Here is a 19474-nt window from a genome sequence, read left to right on the forward strand (position 1 = left end):
TGAGTAATGTATTTATTTCAGCACATTGAGGTCATAAAATTATCATTGAGCTGAATGTTCTGGAAAGTAAACAGAATTCCGTCTTTTTTGCCTCAAAAGCAGACTTAGTTTGGGTTACAGCGCTCAGATCCAGTCTGTGCTTGTTGTTTGGACTTTCAGTACCAGTCAGTTCTGCATAGTCTAGAGCAGATGCCATTTGGATAGTGAATGGTGACTGCTGAGGTTTCTGCTACCTAGCAGCATTGATGCACAGGCGGCTGAAATGTAAAAACATTTTCTGGGAACAATTTAGTCAAGCCTCATATAGCAGAGAGGAGTAGCGTATTAGCTGTAGGTCACCTGTGTTGCATTTTTAAGGGTTTAACCTGTGGGTGTTTTTTTTCCCCTAAGAAGCAGAAACTTAACCTTTCTTTACTTTCCGATTTTAAAGCAAAATAATAAAATATAGTAATTTGCATTCCTTGAGCCCAGACCAACAGACGGTGGTGGTAGTCTGACAGAAACATACTAGATGTCAGAAGAAAATAAATCAAACAGTGAATTTAAAATTTGATCTCTCCACCCCTGCCAGTCAAAATCACAAAACAATCCCCACATCGAAGTTGGTTTCTTTCACCAATTCCGATAAAGAGATTTTAAAGCCTACATTTTATTTTTTATTTTAATTATATTAAAAGTTTAAAAGCAATAACAAATCAGCTGTCAAAATATTAGGAGACTCCAAATAGTCAGAACAATCTTGCAAAAGAAGGGCAAAATTGGAGTTCTCACACTTCCTAATTACAAAATGTACTGCAAAGCTATGAAGTATAATACTGGCATAAAGACAGACAAAAGACCACTATTGAATAGAGCCCAGAAATAAACTCTCACACATATGGTCAAATGATTTTTGACAAGGGTTCCAAGACCATTCAATGGGAAAAAGGAAGTTTTGTAACAAATGATGCTGGGGAAACTGGCTATCCTCATGCAAAAGAATGAAGTTGGGCAGGTATAAAAATTAACCCAAGGTAGATCAAAGATTGAAATGTAAGAATTGAAACTATAAAACTCATAGATGAAAACATAGGGCAAATGCTTCATGACACTGGATTTGGCAATGATTTCTTGGATATGACACCAAAGGCACAGGCAACAAAAGAAAAAGTAGACAAATCGGACTTCATGAAACTTTATAAACTTTGTGCATCAAAAGATAGCAAGAAAACCAAACAATCCAATTTAAAAATGGTCAAAGGACTTGAATAGACCTTTCGCCAAAGAAGATACACAATAAGCACATGAAAAGATGCTCAAGGGCTTCCCTGGTGGCGCAGTGGTTGAGAGTCCGCCTACCGATGCCGGGGACACGGGTTCTTTCCCTGGTCCGGGAAGATCCCGCATGCCGCGGAGCGGCTGGGCTCATGAGCCATGGCCACTGAGCCTGCGCGTCCGGAGCCTGTGCTCCGCAACAGGAGAGGCCACAACAGTGAAAGACCCGCATACCGCAAAAAAAAAAAAAAAAAAAAAAAAGTTAAAATAGTAAGTTTTATGTATATTTTATGAAAATAAAAAAATCAGAAAGGAAGATCAACAATAATGAATGGATGAACTGTCAAAAAATTAGGAAGAACTTTGTGTCAAAAAATAGGTTAAATTATGATAAGCCACGCAATCAGATATTTATGTAACCAGTAACATTTATTGATGACGGCAACACGGGAAATGCCTATGATATGGTGTTAAGTGGGAGGAGATAAAATTGTCACATACTATAATTGCAGCTATAACTAAATCTAGCTCGGAAAGAAAACTGAAAGGAAATATCAAAATGCTTTAACAATTTGCATTGGAGTGGTGAGGTGATATGCTTTTTTTTTTTTTTTTTTTTACCTATTTTCCTATTGTTTTTGAAAGAGGGTGTCATAATCTTTCATGGAAAATAAATTTATAATGAAAACTGAAAAGAAGGAACAAGGAAAAGTTTTAAAATCATTGTTATTAAAACCCCTTTTAGTTATTACCCATAAAATCCAGAACGGTGGTTATTTTTGAGGCTTTTGCCAAGTAGTATAAATATAGAGGATGAGTAATTGAGGTTCCTAGAAAACCCTTGTTCAACTCTATGCTTCAAAAACTGCTTCAGGATTTGGGTCACTGAGCAGAGGACACAGAAGATGAACGTTTCTAAAGAAGGAAACTATTCAAGGACTGCCATGCCCTTGACACTGGGCAAAGACAACTTCCTGGAGAGAAAAACTGCATGTTCAGCGAGATGCCTCTCTAGGTTAAGGTAGACTCATCTCTCGGCAAATAGCCTTTGAAACTGCTTTCCAAAGTGAAGCAGTGAGTGATGCTAAGTGGATTATAGCTTGATTCTGTATCCGTCTTTCTCTGGCATACTTGCTGTCATTAGCTCATTGTCTTTCAGCAAGTTCCACCTCTAGCCCTACTCTACCACCCACCCAGGGAAAAGAGAATTGGAACAAGAGAGGATCTGGGTTCAGATGATGTCTGCTCTTCAGGAGGGACGGGTAGAGGGCTTCTGTCCCAGAGCAGAAGCTGCAGCTGCACCTCAGGTTACTCAGCTCCTTGACAGGCTCTCCACGACCTCCCACTTAGAGCAGCTCCCGGAAGAGGGGCGTGAGGGGGACCTGTGGAAGATGTCCCTTGAGGCACCAAGGTAACCCGCTTCCCAGAGGTCCAACTTCTGCGTGCCTTTCTGATGGGTCCAGTTGTTATAAGCCCCTCCCCATAAGAGCCATTATCTAATCAGTCTTCCAGAGCCATTGTCCACAGCAGACATGGCCACGCCACAAATACTCTCATAAATTTAGTTCCATTCCATGATGCTCTTGGATTCTGGTTGAAAGAAGCTTTCCAAAGTCCCAGTTTGCTTTCTTTTCTACCCTCTGCCATTTTGGACCGTTCTGTTGTCTCATCAATCCTAGGTGGTTCGAGATCAGATCTCTCACTGCACAGTGAAGTTGCGCCAGACCACGGGTCTCATGGAGTACTGCCTGGAGGTGATTAAGGAAAATGATCCTAGTGGCTTTTTGCAGGTAAGTGTCAACTAGCTTCTGCTTCAGATTCCCAATGCCCCACGAAACTGAGTCTACGACGCCAAGGCCAGACTCCCAACGGCCCTGGCTGGGCATGGGCCCCTGCACATCAGAACCCACCTTTGTGTGGCCGTGCGGACATGGGTGCCTGCAGAACTTCACTGGCTTCTCAGAAGTCTCTGCCACCACGTGCTACAAGATTGAGAAGTGCACGGGCTTTTAAATTTGTTTTTGTTTATGTTTGATCATGAAAACATAATTCCCTCTAAGTTCCTCCAAAACAGAGTTATTGCCTTGCTTAAGAATTGGGTCCCTTTACTAATATCCTGGACAGTTTTGTCAGCTAGAGATGTAATTATACAAGGTTTCTACCTTTTTTGACACCTCCTTCTGGCCAGTAAGTCAGTGATTTCCCAAATAAATTGAAGTTTTTTCATTCCTTGGATGTCTCATGATTTCTTCAGAGTTGTTTTAATGACATGTTATGATGTCAACTAAATTTTACTTAACTTTTGATCCCAGTGATTAAGGGACCTTTTATTAAGGAACGTGTAGATTCCTTCCAACTGACATTCTACCAAACTGGCCAAGAACAACAGAGGGGACCTAAATATAAGAAACAAAATAGTTCTCTACCAAAGAATAAAGTCATACATGAAGATGATGTGCTTAAAGTGTAGGAAATTCTATATTACAGGTTAGCATATGCAGCCTCTCTGAACTATTTAATAAAACTAATTTCTAAGTCTTGACAGGATACCCACAGCTCATATCAGAAACTTAGGGCCATTGGTTCTAGTAGATTTAACTAATTGCTAACATATCATTATTTAATGTTGTTGGCTTTTAGTTGATAAGTCATAAACAGCATGATCATGTATCCAGATCATATATTAGAGCAATAAACAGCAGCTAATTATATATAGTGCCTCCCTCTGACTCCCAAAAGTGTTCAGATTCTCATGATAAATCACGGGTCACCCTCGTCATAAAAGGCTCCTTGCTGCCTGCATAGAGACAGGAAGGGTGTGAGTCCCGAGGCACTCAGTGGGCTGCTCTGGGAGAGCCGAAGAGCTCTGTGTCCATTGTGGGGATGTATTTCTTAGGCTGTGGTCTTTGTTGTGATAGATTTCTGACGCCCTCATAAGGAGAGTGCACCTGACTGAGGATCAGTGGGGGAAAGGCACACTCACTCCCAGGATGACCACGGACTTCGACTTGAGTCTGGACAACAGCCCTCTGCTGCAGTCTATCCACCAGCTCGACTTTGTGCAGATGAAAAGTGAGTGCCTGTGCCACCCCCCTGCCCAGTCATAGCAGTACCCCAAGTGGATCCTGGTGCTGGAAGCAGGATAAAGGCGGCTTGCCAGATTGCAGCAAACAAAAGGCAGCCTCCAGGTTTATAAATCAGCTGAGCGGTGGGAAAGTCCACACACACACACCTCTGGTTAATGTTACAAAAATCTGGAGTGGCTCCTGTCTTATCATGTAATAGAAATGTACCCTTTTAGCTGGGTGACCTGCCTCTCAGAAAGTCAGATAAATCCAGATCAACTCAATGCTTGCGTCTTTGAGAATCTTAGAGATTTCACGTGCTCAGCATCAGAGAATAGCTGACATAAAAAGAGGAAGAAAGAGAGAGAGCTGTACATAAAATCTTGTTACAGATAGTAACCCAGATATATTGATATAAATCAAGGGAGTTAGAATTGAGACTGCTTCCACAGGAGTAGAGATAGTGGCAAACAATTGAGTGTAGATTAGCGGGAATTTGAGAGGATCAGTCAGCCTGCCTATAGTGGTCAGGAAAATGAGAGCCTGGACACAGAAGGAAAATGAAAATATGAAATAAATTTTAACTTTTTAAACATTTTGGTCCATGCAATTAGGGGATATGGCAAGATCTGTTTGAGATTTGGGGTGGCTGAGGGGAAGTACAAGTACTTAAAATTATCTTAAGGAAAATAACTCTTTGAAAAAAAGCTAAAAACTCAAACCAAACATGCAATGATATTTTTATGGCAGTGTAAGTAATAGCCCATTTGAAAAATATTTCTGATTTTTTAAAACTTCTTATTGTGAAATAATTATACATTCACGGGAAGTTGCAGCAATATTAAGGAGAGGTCCCCTGTACCCTTCAGCCAGTTTCCATCAGTGGTTATATCTAGCGTTTAACTATCACATAATATCAAAACCAGGAAATTGACATTGGTACAGTGTGTGTGTGTAGTTCTGTGCCATCAGGTCACATGTATAACCACCTCTGCAATCGAGATACAGAACTATTCCATCACCACAAAGATTTACCTCCTACTGCCTCTTTTAGTTACACCCACACGCCTCCCCTCCCCCATCCCCAATCCCTGGCAACCACTATCTGTCCTCTATCCCTCTAACTTTGTCATTTTCAGATCTTTTTTTAAAACTGAAGAAATTGATTTGCTCTTTGCTTCTCCCAATTTAAGCATCCGTGTAATAAATAACTTAGAATTCAGTGCTTTAACATTTTTGTTTCTTAAGAAAAACCTGCATGCGTCCTTTTATTAGACAGATAGAGCCATATAACCCAGCAAGTGTTAGGGCTGCAGACTACATCATGCAGTTACACGCATCCCTGTCCCTGGTACATGTACTTCCCTCATTTTTTTAATGGATTTTGACCCTCTTTTATTTTCAGTTTTCTCATCTTTTTGTTTCATCTGTATTGCTTTGGGATAATGCCTTAATTTTCGAAGTAAGTAGTATATAGATGATAAATAAAAATGCTTTGTTGTAGTAACAAAAATAGTTAGCATTTACTGACTGCCTACCAAACCAGACACACTCCTAATTGCTTTCCATGGATTAACTCATTTTATTCACACAATCCTAGTAGGCAGCTGAGGCACAGGAAGACTGGGTTACTTGCCTGAGCTCACCCAGCTAGTGAGTGGCAGGGCCGGGATTCAAACGCAGGGAGCATGTTTCCAGAACCCACACCTACAACTTCTGGTTTGTGCTGTAAAGTTAATGCCTTACGAAGTGGCTTCTTCAAGGAATAACTGAAGTCTTCTCTTAAACTTAAGAAATTTAACTTTTTGTTGCAGCAGTGCTTTCAAGCTTTAAAATTTTTTTTTCTTTAACACCTACACAGTAGCCTGTGATGTGTCACCATCCAAGTAGTATAGAGAGCCTGAGGTAAAGCCCCCTTGATCAGCCTCTCTCTTTGCCCAGTTCCTTCAAGGAGGTAGAATCATTGAAAGGTTATGTCATAAGTAGCTCAGAGGAGAAAATGTGTCCCAAAAGGGCAATGTAAGGGCTTTTGGTGGAAGAGAAAAAAAAAAAAAAGAGCCAATCCAATTAGCCTTGGTGATGGGGCAGGAGGAGGGGCTGGTAAAGGATAGAAGCCTCAGGGCTTTCAGATGGTTTAATCAGCTGGAGAGCCCTCTCCTCCCCCATCCGTCCTGAGTCATGTCCATCTGCCATGGTGGACTCCAGGCCAGCTGGCATGATGGTAGCTATTGTACTGGAGTGAACTGGCCCTTCATCTGATGTGGGAACTGCAGGTTCACGTGTCGTGCATCACAGACCACATTCCTAAAGCATTCTCACTTGGCCATTTAGGGCTGCACACAGGAGTTAAGTGTGGACACGACTGTACACACAGGAGAGAATGTCACACATGCTAAAGGCCAAAACGCAGAGAGCTCTCGCAGCAAAAATTCACCTGGAACACAAAATTATCCAGAACAGTTATTTATGAATTTAATATAGCAGGTCATTTGGTATGAGAGTGGATTATTCCATTTTCCTTTTCAACACTTCATGTTAATTTAATTTACTTCTGTTAAGTGTCCCTCTGCAGAGTTCATTTATAAGCTTTGCTTTGTGCTCATTAAGTTTAATTAATTCAGTGAGAGCCCAGTCCTCTTTAGAATCTGAATAATTTTTATCGGTCATGCTTTCAATGGAAAGAAAAAGCCAAAAGGTATGACACAGTAGAACTTAATTGACGGTAGTTAGGACTTCTCCTACTGGCCCCTTTGATATCTGTTAGTATATACGCAACCTTGCCTTGTGTAGTGTTGGTCTTTTTATTTTCTTAAGGTATTCATAGTCAGTTTAATAAACTGTGCTTTCACAGCTTGTCAGTAAAAATATCTCAAGAAATTACACCCCAATATCCATGTACAAATGGCCAAATTTAAGTAGCATTTGGAATGGTGTTAATCTGACCATTGTGAGACTAACAATACGTTAGTTTCAATATATGATATCTAATTGTGCGAAGTGGATTAGCAGAAACTTTAAAATATTTTCAAAGTTACTAGAAATATGTATTTAAAGCTATGATTCAAACTTACAGCTAGAATATCTGTTTAATGCCTGACTCAAAATCTGAGCATCTCTCTGGTTTTGAAATTTCATCTCAGGTGCCTTTTTTTTTTTTTTTTTTTTTTTTGCGGTACGCGGGCCTCTCACTGTTGTGGCCTCTCCCGTTGCAGAGCACAGGCTCCGGACGCGCACCGGACGCGCAGGCTCAGCGGCCATGGCTCACGGGCCCAGCCGCTCCGCAGCATGTGGGATCTTCCCAGACCAGGGCACGAACCCATGTCCCCTGCATCAGCAGGCGGACTCTCAACCACTGTGCCACCAGGGAAGCCTGCCTTTCTTTTTTTAATATCAAAGAAGATAGGTCTGTGGTTGGTTTTTAAATATTTCCACTTAGGCCAGCTGCTACTCAGCTAAAATGCATTGCCTAAAATTATTCTCTTATTAGTTGAGGATTTAACTGATCTGCTCTTTCTGATTCCATATCAGCCTCAAGCAATTGAGATTTGAGTAGAGAATGCTGGTACCCTCTTTGTTCAAATATTCCTAAATTGTGATGGCATGTTTTCCAGTTGCATTTTGATTAGAAAATCATCTTACTCTCTTTCCAGACTATGGGAGTTGTGCTTGATCTCTCAGGCTTTTCTTTTGTAGAAAACAACTGATTAAACTTTGTGTTCTGTTTTTATTATGGAGTAATGAACACATTTTTCCTTAATTCTAAATTGCTATTTTCAACGCTTACCAGGTCATGGGAAGGAAATTTTAATGTTTTTTTTCCCCAGTCTATCAAGGGCTCTGCTGCTTGGCTCAGAATAGATTTCAGACACCTACCCTCTCCCAGAAAAATATTACCCCAGAATTGCCTAAGTACACAAAGTGGTCCAAGGTTCATGAGTCAGTGCTGAAATGAAACACCAGTGTGTTCATTCCAGCCCAGGATGAAACATTGACCTAATGGTCTATCAAGCGTTTTTAGCACATAGACCAATGGCTGTTAATCCCTTGAGTGCCTCTACTCACCTAAGGACACATTTATCTTCATTAACTAGTGTTGAATGTTAAAAGCCCTGAGTATGCACCAAGGTCACGGGCAAGGACGGTATGATCTGAACAGACCCTCCTATAAATCATGGAGAACGAATGCACAGAGCTTTGGCAGTGATGGGAATGAGCACACGTGCGGACTCGTGTGGAAGCTGTTCATGGTCTGAGGGCCTGGAATTCGTGTCCTCAAAGCCCGTGTTCACATTTATCCTTAGCAAAGTACTAGTGATAGCTTTCCAGAAACAGCCTGTCCTTCCTCTAAAGTCTAAACTTTCCTCAGATGCCATTTGTATTATTCAACCACCATAAAAAGGAAAGACAGTCTACAAAGGAACCTTCAGAGAACATGACGGAGTAAAATTGCTTTCCCAACCACCATAGCTCTTAAGGTGAAATGTTTCTTTAATCTATACCAGCAATTCTTGAGAAGCTTTATTGTTCACATTATAGGAACCAAAAATGTTTCATTCTCTTGGAATTAGGCCTACACTTTCCGTCTCATTCACTATTACTGAAGCCCAGACTGGAGAGACAATAAAAACATCCAGCCCCTGGAACCAACCAGCTGGGCATCAAAACCCAGCTCTGCCACTGACTAGTGGTGAACTCTTTCTGTGTTTCAGTTTCTTTGTCTAAAATAGGGATAATAACAGTACCTACCTTGTGGGGTCGTGCTGAAAATTAAATGAGTGAACACATGTAAGCCTCTGCCCACAGTCTGGCCCTCAGCAGTGTTTCCACAGCACGGGATCTCTTTTCTCCCATTGTCCTCACCACACTCCTGTGAAACCTCACAGAGGAATTCTGGATGATTGTGAGTGCTCTCAATCTGAAAAGTACTGGGAAGAGGGAAAAGTAAACAAATGTGAAAAACGTGAGAGATAATTTGAACTAGAATGGCCTTTAAAAGGTAAGATGTTTGAGGGCTTCCCTGGTGGTGCAGTGGTTGAGAGTCTGCCTGCCGATGCAGGGGACACGGGTTCGTGCCCCAGTCCGGGAAGATCCCACATGCTGCGGAGCGGCTGGGCCCGAGAGCCATGGCCGCTGAGCCTGCGCGTCCGGAGCCTGTTGCTCTGCAGCGGGAGAGGCCACAACGGTGAGAGGCCCACGTACTGCAAAAAAAAAAAAAAAAAGGTAAGACATTTGAAAACCTTGGTATAACAAGCCACTGTGGCAGAATTTAATTTTGAGATGAGACTCCACCAGACCCCAGGGAAGTCAATAAGAACACCTACCCTCCTGTGTCAAAGAGACTTTTTAGCCTGAAGCTTGATTTTACAGGCTAAAAGGATGCTGAGTACTAGAATTCTGATCAGGTCAGGGGAAACTAGTTCTTTAGGAAAAATAAAGATGTCCAGGAATGATCATGAAGGAGTTAAGATAGTTATTGTAGCTCCAACTATAGGAATTTCAATAAAATAAAACCTTCTCTCTCAGAGTTCAGCCCAGGAACTGTAATGCTGTCCATTTCCAAAACACAAGAGATAAATTCATTTGAAAATACTTTATATTCTTGTAGGTCATTTATTTTATACCTAATAAAGTGAAAAAGGGTAATAATAATATAACACCCAGTATAAAATCCGTTGTTCTGAAATGCCACTCTTAGTCTTTGCTAATGAGGCTGTAATTATGTCCCATTTCCTTTTATATGCAACATCACTTTGGGGTAAATAAGGAAAAAGAAAAAATAATTCTCAGCACATTGAGAAATAGATTTAGATACATGCAAATGTTTCTGGGTTCCTTCCTTCTCTCTCTTCCTTTCTCTCTCTCTCTCTGTCTCTCACTTTGCTTTCTTTCTTTGCTTGTTTGTTTAAATTTGGGACACTGTTAAGATCTGAAGATTAGTGACTGGTTAGACTTTTTTCTCTCTTCTTGGCCTTTTAAAGTGTATCCACTGAGGACTTATGAATGAAGTTCACATGCTTTAATTATATATGACACCATGTATTTCAATTAATCTTTTAATTATACCTATGTCTATATGGGAAATTTGAGGTTTCTTATCAGAGACATTGCAAGTATTTGTATGATTCAAATTGAAAACATCTTGTGATCTTATTCTTTGATTTTAAAATTGATGAAATGTAAACTTGCCTGAAACATGAACAAAGGGAAAATGAAGACTGATAGGGCACATAATGAAATAGAGTCCAAGAAATTGTTGTTTTATGGAAGGCTGTAACCATTAGGCACAGCTAAGAGCAAATGTCCCCAGGGAGAATCGTTCCATGTCTCTAGAAGCCCTTTGAAGAATGGTTTGCTTAAACTTGTCAGATTTTACTCCACTGTTGATATGTTAAGATGTATTCTGTTTATACGGAAAAAAATTTAAATGACAAAGTAAGTTCCTAACTGGAATAACGACCTTAAGTTAACCTCCAATTACAACTCCTAGATGATACCTGTTACATGTAGATGGTCATTAGAATCATTCGAAGCAGTTCTGTCTTCTGTCTCCTCCTCCCAGCCAGTCCTGTAGTCTATGTATTGAACAAGGCAGTGCATTTATTTCCTTTCCTCCAATTCCAGATTTCCTCTGAGGCTGCAGAGCCATTGTTCCCTGATAAGATCCCACCTGAACCCTGTGCAATTGAAACTTGAAACGTTATTTCCCTTCCTAAACTGATGACCTCCAATTACCTGGTGGTAATTTTGATTTAATTATGTTTGATCTGGTAACTCAGGCATGGTTTTCTTGTCATGTACCAGCCTTCTTAATTATAAGATAATAGACCTGCTTCACCTTCATATCACTTATAGTCACTGCTTTTGTTTTCTAGGTAATCCACCATAGAACCTGTTTTCTAAACTGCTGTTAAATTAACCATCTTAGTCAGGGTGACTGGCAAGGAGATTTAATTCAGTGCATGACACTCCAAGTCCAGTTTTGGTACAGCATACCAGGTGTTCCACAGTTAACATTTGTTCACCTGAATGTCGCTGGACGTGGTCCACACCATTCTCTCCTGTGTTAAAGTGCTACAAAAATAAATTCATGTTTTGGTGCTGAAAAATAATTTTAAGCAGTTAGTAAAAACACTGCTCCCAGATACATAAATTGAGTTCATATGTTAGGAGCTAGGATTATTCATTCGCTGACATTTCTATGTCTGTATGTCTGAAGGCTCAACTAATCTGCAGTTTTAAGTAATACAAGACTCAGCACAAAATGGGGGGGGTGGTATTGTGACTAGTAACACTGTGACAGATTCTCACAAGGTCACAAAGACACTCTGACCTTCCCTGCCAGGCCCCATCTGTTCCCATACTCCTCTCTAGGTTCACAGTTGACTGCTCTACACCTACAGAAAGAACAGACTTGAGCTAGTGCCATTTTCAAGGTATAGCTGCTTTGAAAGAATGGTGTCAAATTCCTCAGAAGTTTCAAAACTGAGAAATCACTTGGTACCAAATTTTCAAAAATCCAGAGCTATAGCTTCTTATGTGCACAAAACCTTGAGTGGAATCACTAATAAAAAATGATGGAACCTTAGAAATATAGTGGTTTCAGAGCTATTTCTCAGCATAGGCAGTTCCCATTTTATTAAATGTGGTTTAAGGCTCAGAATAAACTCTATGATAAATTCATCAGCCATGTTATGGGGGTGAAACAGGCTTCAGTGGGCTGGATGGGACATCCATTTCCTACGTGAAACACTTCTCTTAGGGGTGATGTCTTCGGTGCTCAAGGGGGTGAGAACAGAGCCATTGTCTCCCCGCCAGGTAAGGTAGGAAGTACCACCATGAGCTGGGAAAAGGCAGCGCAGTAGACCAGAAACCACGGCCACTCCTGGAGACTCTAGGAGGGATCCTGTTCAGGCGCCCCCCACCTCCATACACCCCAGGCTAGCTGCTTAGCCCAGCCACTTGGCCTAAGGAAGGGCGTGCTTCTCATTCCTAGATACTGAAAATGTTGGCAGCTCGACAGAAGCCAGTGTTACACTAATTTCTGTTTAGCTTCCTCTCCAGTCCCAGCGACTCCCATCTTACAGCTGGAGGAGTGCTGCACCCACAACAACAGCGCTACGCTGTCCTGGAAACAGCCGCCCCTGTCCACGGTGCCCGCCGAAGGATACATTCTGGAGCTGGATGACGGCAATGGTGGTCAGTTCCGGGTAAGTGGAGAACCTACGGCTTGTCAGCCAAAACCGGTGACGACCTCGGAGGACCCACCATGGAGTCTCCGACCCATCCCGGCAGGGCCTGCCTGCTCTTCATCTGAGGCCTGCTTTCTCCCTGTCCCATCAAAGAAGGACAAAGGAGTCCCTGAATAGAAACTGCTCCACTCTTCTGAAGAGAAAATATTGATACGTGCAGTACTGCCAGCTCTGGTGTCAGATTGCCTGCATTCAAGTCCCAACTCCCCCACTTGGCTCTGGGACTGTGCCCATTTCCCAGCTCTCTGAGCCTTCAGGTCCTCATTTGTAAAAAGGGGATGACAATAATATGTACCTCGTGCACTGTTGTTAAGAGCCACTTAGATAATTCATATAAAAGTCTTAGCATACTGCGATCTCAGACCCCAGTCTACTGAGTATCCCACTGACAAGTTGTCATTTTAAGGCTGTGCTTTTGATGCAAATTATTTTTACTCATTACATCAGCATAATGTTGCAACGTGTACAGCTAAAGAGAGAGGCATCTGCCTAACCTATGCTAAGGATGCATTATGCTAGGATTTATTTTAAGCTTTTGAAATGTCATTCTTCCTCCCTTCCCTGTTTCCTCCCTCTTCCTTCTGTACTGTGGTGAAAATCTGAATACTCATGATTTCCCTTCCTAAACTTCAAAACTCCTATGCTTTGTGGCAGTTTCTGAAGTTATCAGTGGGTTATAAACATAGCATAGAGACCACTGCATGTTTTCAAACCTGTTTTTTACAAATCATACTGATGAATAAAGAGCTCAGTAGGTATAATATACTGAATAAATGCCAATAATAATAATAAGCATAATGCTAACTGTAAGTACCCAGTTTTCATCTTTTAAGCCCTATCTGCTAATAACTAGCATTCCGTAAGCGGCCAGACCCACGCTAAACACAAGGCACTATGCTAGTCAGTTTGCACGTATGACCTTATATAATCCTCACACCAACCTCATAAGGTAGGTATTTTTGTCCCCATTTTACAGAGAAGGAAACTGAGGCTAAAAGAGGTCAGTTCAGTGCCCAGTAGCTCACAGGCTGAGCTCAGATCAGGCAGACCCCAAAGCACCTGCTCCTGTCCACCCTGCAACATTGCCTCCTGACCAGCCCCGGGCAAGGGTTGGCGTTAAATGGTGGCCTGTTCTTTTCTGCCCCTCAGGAAGTGTATGTTGGAAAGGAGACCATGTGCACCGTGGATGGTCTTCACTTCAACAGCACATACAATGCTCGCATCAAGGCCTTCAACAAAACAGGAGTCAGCCAGTACAGCAAGACCCTGGTCCTCCAGACGTCCGAGGGTAAGGCCCTTCAGCAGTATCCCTCAGAGCGAGAACTGCGAGGCATCTAGAATGGCTGGCAAGCCCGGAGGTAACCCCACCACTGCCCACATTCGCAAGTGTTTCCATGACTTGCCCTGCATTCTGGCACAGAGCCGCTGTTTCTCTCCTGCGTTTAGCGAGCCCATGGTATGTGGACGTGATCAAACCAAAGAGTCCACAGCGGCAGTTCCAATGGCCTTGGCCGGCGGCTTCCTTTGATAACGCTCTAAATAAGCTGCAGCGGAAGAAGCTGAAAAGTGAAGGCCTCAATGTGCCGCGGTGTGTGAGACAGATGTATGTAGGCTCTAGGGCAGGCTCCCATTCTCCACGATACACACCACCGGCCAGTTTTGCCCAGACGATTCTCAATTGCTTTGTAGCGCTGGCTTGTGTCTGAGGGCGGGGCTGAGGTCCTTTCCAGCTGCGGATTTATCTGACTGAACGTGTTTCCAAGGGGTGTGGGGCGCAGGAGCCTTTCCAAGAGGGCCTGTCGGCCACTCCTGGCTTAACCAGCAAGTTCCGTTTCACACGCTGGGACCGAGGCTCCCCGTGGGCACCAGCCAGGAAGAGGCCAGCGCCTCTGCGTTACCTCGCCATTTTCACCTTTGCCAGTCCCTCTAGGCTTGGTTAGGCTGCCCGGGGCCTCCGCACAAGGTCCATCTCCAGACAACTTTCGCTTCTTGGCTATACTGTAAATATTTTGGCCATCAAAGGCAAGCCATCCATGTCAGGAGAGGGGCTTGCATTTGATGGCCAGGTATAACCTCTGAGGCTGTTAACATTTTCACTCTAAAAGCAATTGCAACACATGAAATGAAACTTATGACGAGGTATTTGTGGTCGGTGCCAAAGCATTTTCAGACCTTCTGGGTGTCACTTTAATCATAGAAGCCACCCCCATCCCATGGCATTCTCCGTAACTTCCCTCTGCAGAACTGATTATGTTGATTTTGCTCACATTCAAAATGTTAGCAAAAAGAACTGTGCTCCGCTTCCCACAAACCTCAGCATGTGCCAGTCACCCCTAAAATGGTTCACATGGTTAAAAATAAGCACAACTTCAAATCCCACAGCAAGGTTGAAAGGCCCCTAGTTGTGAAAACCACACTTGGGGAGCACTTGTAAGTCTGAATGATGCTACTCAAAGAGAAGGATCTGGTGAAGGGGAAATGCCCACATACCTATCCCGCTTTGGGTTATAGGGATGTGGCAGCCGAGCCTCCCCTGGGATGATCATTTTAGCAACTTCTCTCTGGGAAGAGACCTGTCAGCTGAGAGCAATTGCCTCTTTTCCCAAAGCACCATGCTAGATGCTAAAGCCCTCCAGAAGTGTTCCTAGGTGCAATGCAGAAGGCCCTTGATGGGGATGGCCTTGTTTCCCATGTGTGTACAAAGCGGTTTGATTGAAGAGTGAAGTGCATGCTATCAGAGCAGGGTGACAATCTGCAGCAGCGTTGTTAATCTGTGTCACCAGACCTATGGGAAAACTATTTCTATTCATAATGCATCATGGAAATCATACTATTCTGCTAAAAATCAGTTATTAGCATAGCAGCCTGAGCACTTATGTCTCTCTTTTCATCCTGCAGGAGGATGTAGTTTCTAAGTTTCGATTAATGTTCATAAGATTATGGTGTCTAATAAATTACAGGATTGGAACTGCGATCCTTGGTACCACAGTCACAGAACTGGGGGTCATTTTCTAAAAGAAACTAACGGAACAAGTCCTCTTCCAACAAAGAAACTGTACTGTAGAAATTAATTTCCTCCATGAATTTTATATATTGTGTACAAATATAAGGTATGTATCTAAATACAAAGAAAACCCTATCATCGTGTAGATATCAGTATTCTCTGTTACTGCACAGAAGTGATTTTCTCATGATGAAATAAAGTTCACACACATACTTTCTCCATAACTTTGGTTTGTTCTATTTGTTTCTCCCTCATTCTAATTCATTCCAACAGTGAGACAAGATTTAGAAAGCAAGAAAAAATATAACGAATAGCTTATTAGGAAAAAACAGATTTGATCGATCTGTAACAATTGAGAAAGCCTGTAGAACTAAAGAATTATACCTCTTTTTTTTGTTTTTTAGAAAGCAATGAGGAAAATGCCATTAACAAGAGTTTTAATAAGTTAACTGAACTTATACTTTATTAATCTTATTTCTTACCATTCCTGGAAAGATTTGCTTTGGAGATTTTTTTTCTTTGCTACTGTTGTGGGTGATGGGATGGTTGGTTTGCTTTCTACTTTAATAAAATCTTTTATGTTCTTTTTAGCAAGAGTTGACCCCTTTCCAAGGTTCAAAATAAAAAGTCTGTATCACAGAAGGGTACGATCTCGTATGTGATAGCAAGTCTAACTCGTATTTACATGCATTTAGTCCAAGGTTTAAATCACCTATCACTTATACTCTCTGAACTATTAGAGAACCTTCTGCTGACCTAAAGGTAACTTTATGCAGGGGAGATCAAATGTCCACATTGTTGTGAATTCTGACCTTTTTTTTCAAAAGCAAATTTGTTTGTCTATTTGTTGGGCAGTATTTGATAACTGTCTGATATGGGTATAGAGTGTTGAGCAGAGGTCACCCCAGCTGTCACGGAGCTCACAGTCTAGGAAGAGAGACAGGCCTTAAAGAAATAGACATGCAAATATTGCATACTTACAAATTACGATAAACACTGTGAGAGAAGGAAAAGGGACCGTAAGGAAGACATAATTTATATAAGGGAATCAGTCAGGAAGACAATGAAAAATAATTTAATGCAATGGAATTATAAAGAATGTGTTATCAAAAGAGAAAAGGAAAGGAAAACAAATTAGTATATGAGTTCAAGTTTGCTTAGTTCCCTGAAAGCAAAGTTCTTGGGAATGTACCTAACACAGCCATGAGAATAAGGCCAGTTGCAGATCTAAACCAAATTACCCTGACTTAAGAAGAAACTGAACTGTAAGCAATTAATAATTTTAATGAAATTTTAAAATAAGGCCCACAACCTGGTTGTATATATCTTTAAAGTAATTCATTTAATAGCTGTGATGGCTGTGTCACGGTCTCTGAAACCAGCTACAAAAGAGTATTTGTTTAAAATATTATGTGACAAGGTCTTGTTAATACATAGAGTTCTAGGGCTCATTCTGTGTCTGGGAGACTATCCTCCTGCCCCCCACCCCCAAGGAAAAATAGACATGGGTGAGAATAGGACAGAAAAATTTTTGTTCATTTTTCTCTATTTTCCTTCTACCTACCTAAACAGACTACTTTTTTTTTTCTTCTTTTCAAATCTGGAGAAAAAATAAGATAGACCAAAGATAATATTCCTGGTGCTCAAATAATTCACTGAGACTATTATCTGGCTGGAGAAAGGTCTTTCTCTGACTTCCCTCAGCTCTCAGAGCCAGGCAACTGCTTCACACAGCCTTCTCAGCACAGGAGGAGCTGCAGCTCACCAATCCTTCAGAGGAATTAGAACACAGAGGGTTGCACCTTCTGTGCAAAAAATACTCTTTAATCCAAATCTTTGCGAAAAAGATCATTTCACTGGACACATTCTTAGAAGTAGAATTACTAGACTAAAGAGTATGAACGTTTTTAAGCCCTTGATCTATGTTTGCAAATTGCTTTCCGGATAGATTTTACACCAGAAATGTATGAGCCGTTCCATTTTTAATATCACCTTAATTCTACTATTTAGAGTTTAATTTCGACTAACAAGCAGCCTCTTCTAAAAGTAAAAATGTTTCTAACAGAGGGTTTTTTAATTCGTATTTTCATAGACATAATATTCTGATTGTCTTACATCTAATAGCTACATGACATACAACACACTACAGGGAAAATGAACATGATCTAAAGGGAAGGAGAGACTTCTCAGAGAAGGGAGAGAGAGAAATCCTAACAGAGGGAATAACTGTAGGTAAGGTAAAAACGTCAAATTATGCCTTGAGCTGACTTTGCAAAGGAGGCCTCATTCACTCACAAACATTAATTGAGCGAGCCGATTTGACGCTCACAGCGATGCATACAGCATGGCCCTGCCCAGTGACTATGGGCTTTACTCTTCCTCCTTCCCTGAACTCCATGGCACCTGGCTCAGAGTGCCTAAAACTATGGTACCACCTCACCCCTCGAGAACTAAGATTTCCACCCTACAGTGTAGGCAGTCATCTTACAGTCAAGATGTAAGCAACAATGGCCTGTGATTGGTAGGAAAAGGAAGGACAGAGTTCAGGCACAGAAGCTCCTACGTTGTTCTCACGGCAGAGCCCTTGGTGTCACTCGGCTCTCCCTCTTTTTGTGCACAATTCCGCTGAGCTCATTGACCCATTTGCAAAGATCACAGCAGACCGGAAACCTCACATTAGAAGAGAAAGGAATTTGGTATAGAAGAGAATTGAGGCTGTTGGCAGCACTGAGCAAGGAAGGTAACTGGAAAAACTGTGAACAATCCAAAAAAAAAAAAAAAGGGGGGGGAGAGAAAGAGAACGTTCTGTGGCATATGCTCAGAAAGTCAGAAAGTCTATAATGCATTTTAGAAAGATTTCCACCTAATACATTTAAAAGTCAGTATATATTCTGGAACTCTTGATAATGGAGTATTAAGTATATCAGAAGGCTTTATGGAATTACAGCATAAGTACCCCCCCAAAAAAAATACTATGGTAATTTTGTGTAGAGCTTCCAAGAACTTTCTTCATTGCCCATTAAAAGATTCCATGAAAAAAGACAGCAATTTGAAAGCCAGCAGATATTTTTAGGATACTGAAATCCAGCAGAGGAATTGTATAAAAGCTATCCATTTACTATAAGGTCCTAAAAATAGGGATTCTTTTCTCTTCACCCTAAGACTGCTATATACCTCTGTACCCACTGCTATTGTTTAAACCTCCCTTCTGTTCTGTTGCTGCAACATTCCAGATTTGCCCTATGTATTACTTTCCCATTGCTGCTTTAACAAATTACCACAAGCTTAGCAGCTTAAAGCAACACAGATTTATCACCTTACAGTTCTAGAGATCAGAATCCTAAATGGGTTTCACTGGGCTAAAAGTGAGGTGTCAGCAGGACTACGTTCCTTGGAGGTGGTTCTAGGGGAGAATCTGTTCTGTTTCTTTCCCAGCTTCTAGAAACCACCGGCATCCCTTGGCTCACGGCCCCTTCCTCCATCTTCAAAGCCAGCAGCATAACGTCTTCCAATCTCTTTCTGACTCTAACCCTCCTGTTTCCCTTTTATAAGCATCCTTGTGATTTATTACCTTGGGCCCACCTGCATAGTCCAGGATAATCTCCCATCTCAAGATCCTTAACTTAGTCACATCTGCAAAGTTCCTTTTGGCATTTTAGGTGCCATAGTCAACAGATTCTGGGGATTATGACATGGAGATTTTTTGACGGGCCATTGTTCTGCCTACCGCACTCTATGAGGAAAGTGTTATTATTATTATTCCACTCTACATATGGCAAAACGGAGCCTTCCCTCTCCTATCCTGGGAGAGGATAAATGACGTGCCAGGTCTGGGCCTTTCAGCTCCTTTCAGCCCAGCACAGTACACTTTGATGCTGACATTAAAACAGTGCTATTTGCAC

At 41.7% G+C, this 19474-nt stretch overlaps 1 protein-coding gene across 19 annotated transcripts in view; it reads left to right on the top strand.

The window, feature by feature from the left end:
- The window catches only part of TRIM9 (tripartite motif containing 9), a 110028-nt gene that overhangs the window by 75257 nt on the left and 15297 nt on the right, over positions 1–19474 (top strand). For 13 of the 19 annotated variants that reach the window (XM_060167385.1, XM_060167249.1, XM_060167293.1 and 10 more), the window contains 4 exons: positions 2934–3044; positions 4173–4326; positions 12369–12526; positions 13718–13856. In XM_060167385.1, the coding sequence (XP_060023368.1) occupies positions 2934–3044; positions 4173–4326; positions 12369–12526; positions 13718–13856 (562 nt within the window). The remainder of the gene's footprint in view (positions 1–2933; positions 3045–4172; positions 4327–12368; positions 12527–13717; positions 13857–19474) is intronic. The other 6 variants (XM_060167281.1, XM_060167300.1, XM_060167343.1 and 3 more) reach the window with 2 other exon arrangements.

This window comes from Lagenorhynchus albirostris, chromosome 1 (genome assembly GCF_949774975.1).
Source record: "Lagenorhynchus albirostris chromosome 1, mLagAlb1.1, whole genome shotgun sequence".
Lineage (NCBI taxonomy): Eukaryota > Metazoa > Chordata > Mammalia > Artiodactyla > Delphinidae > Lagenorhynchus > Lagenorhynchus albirostris.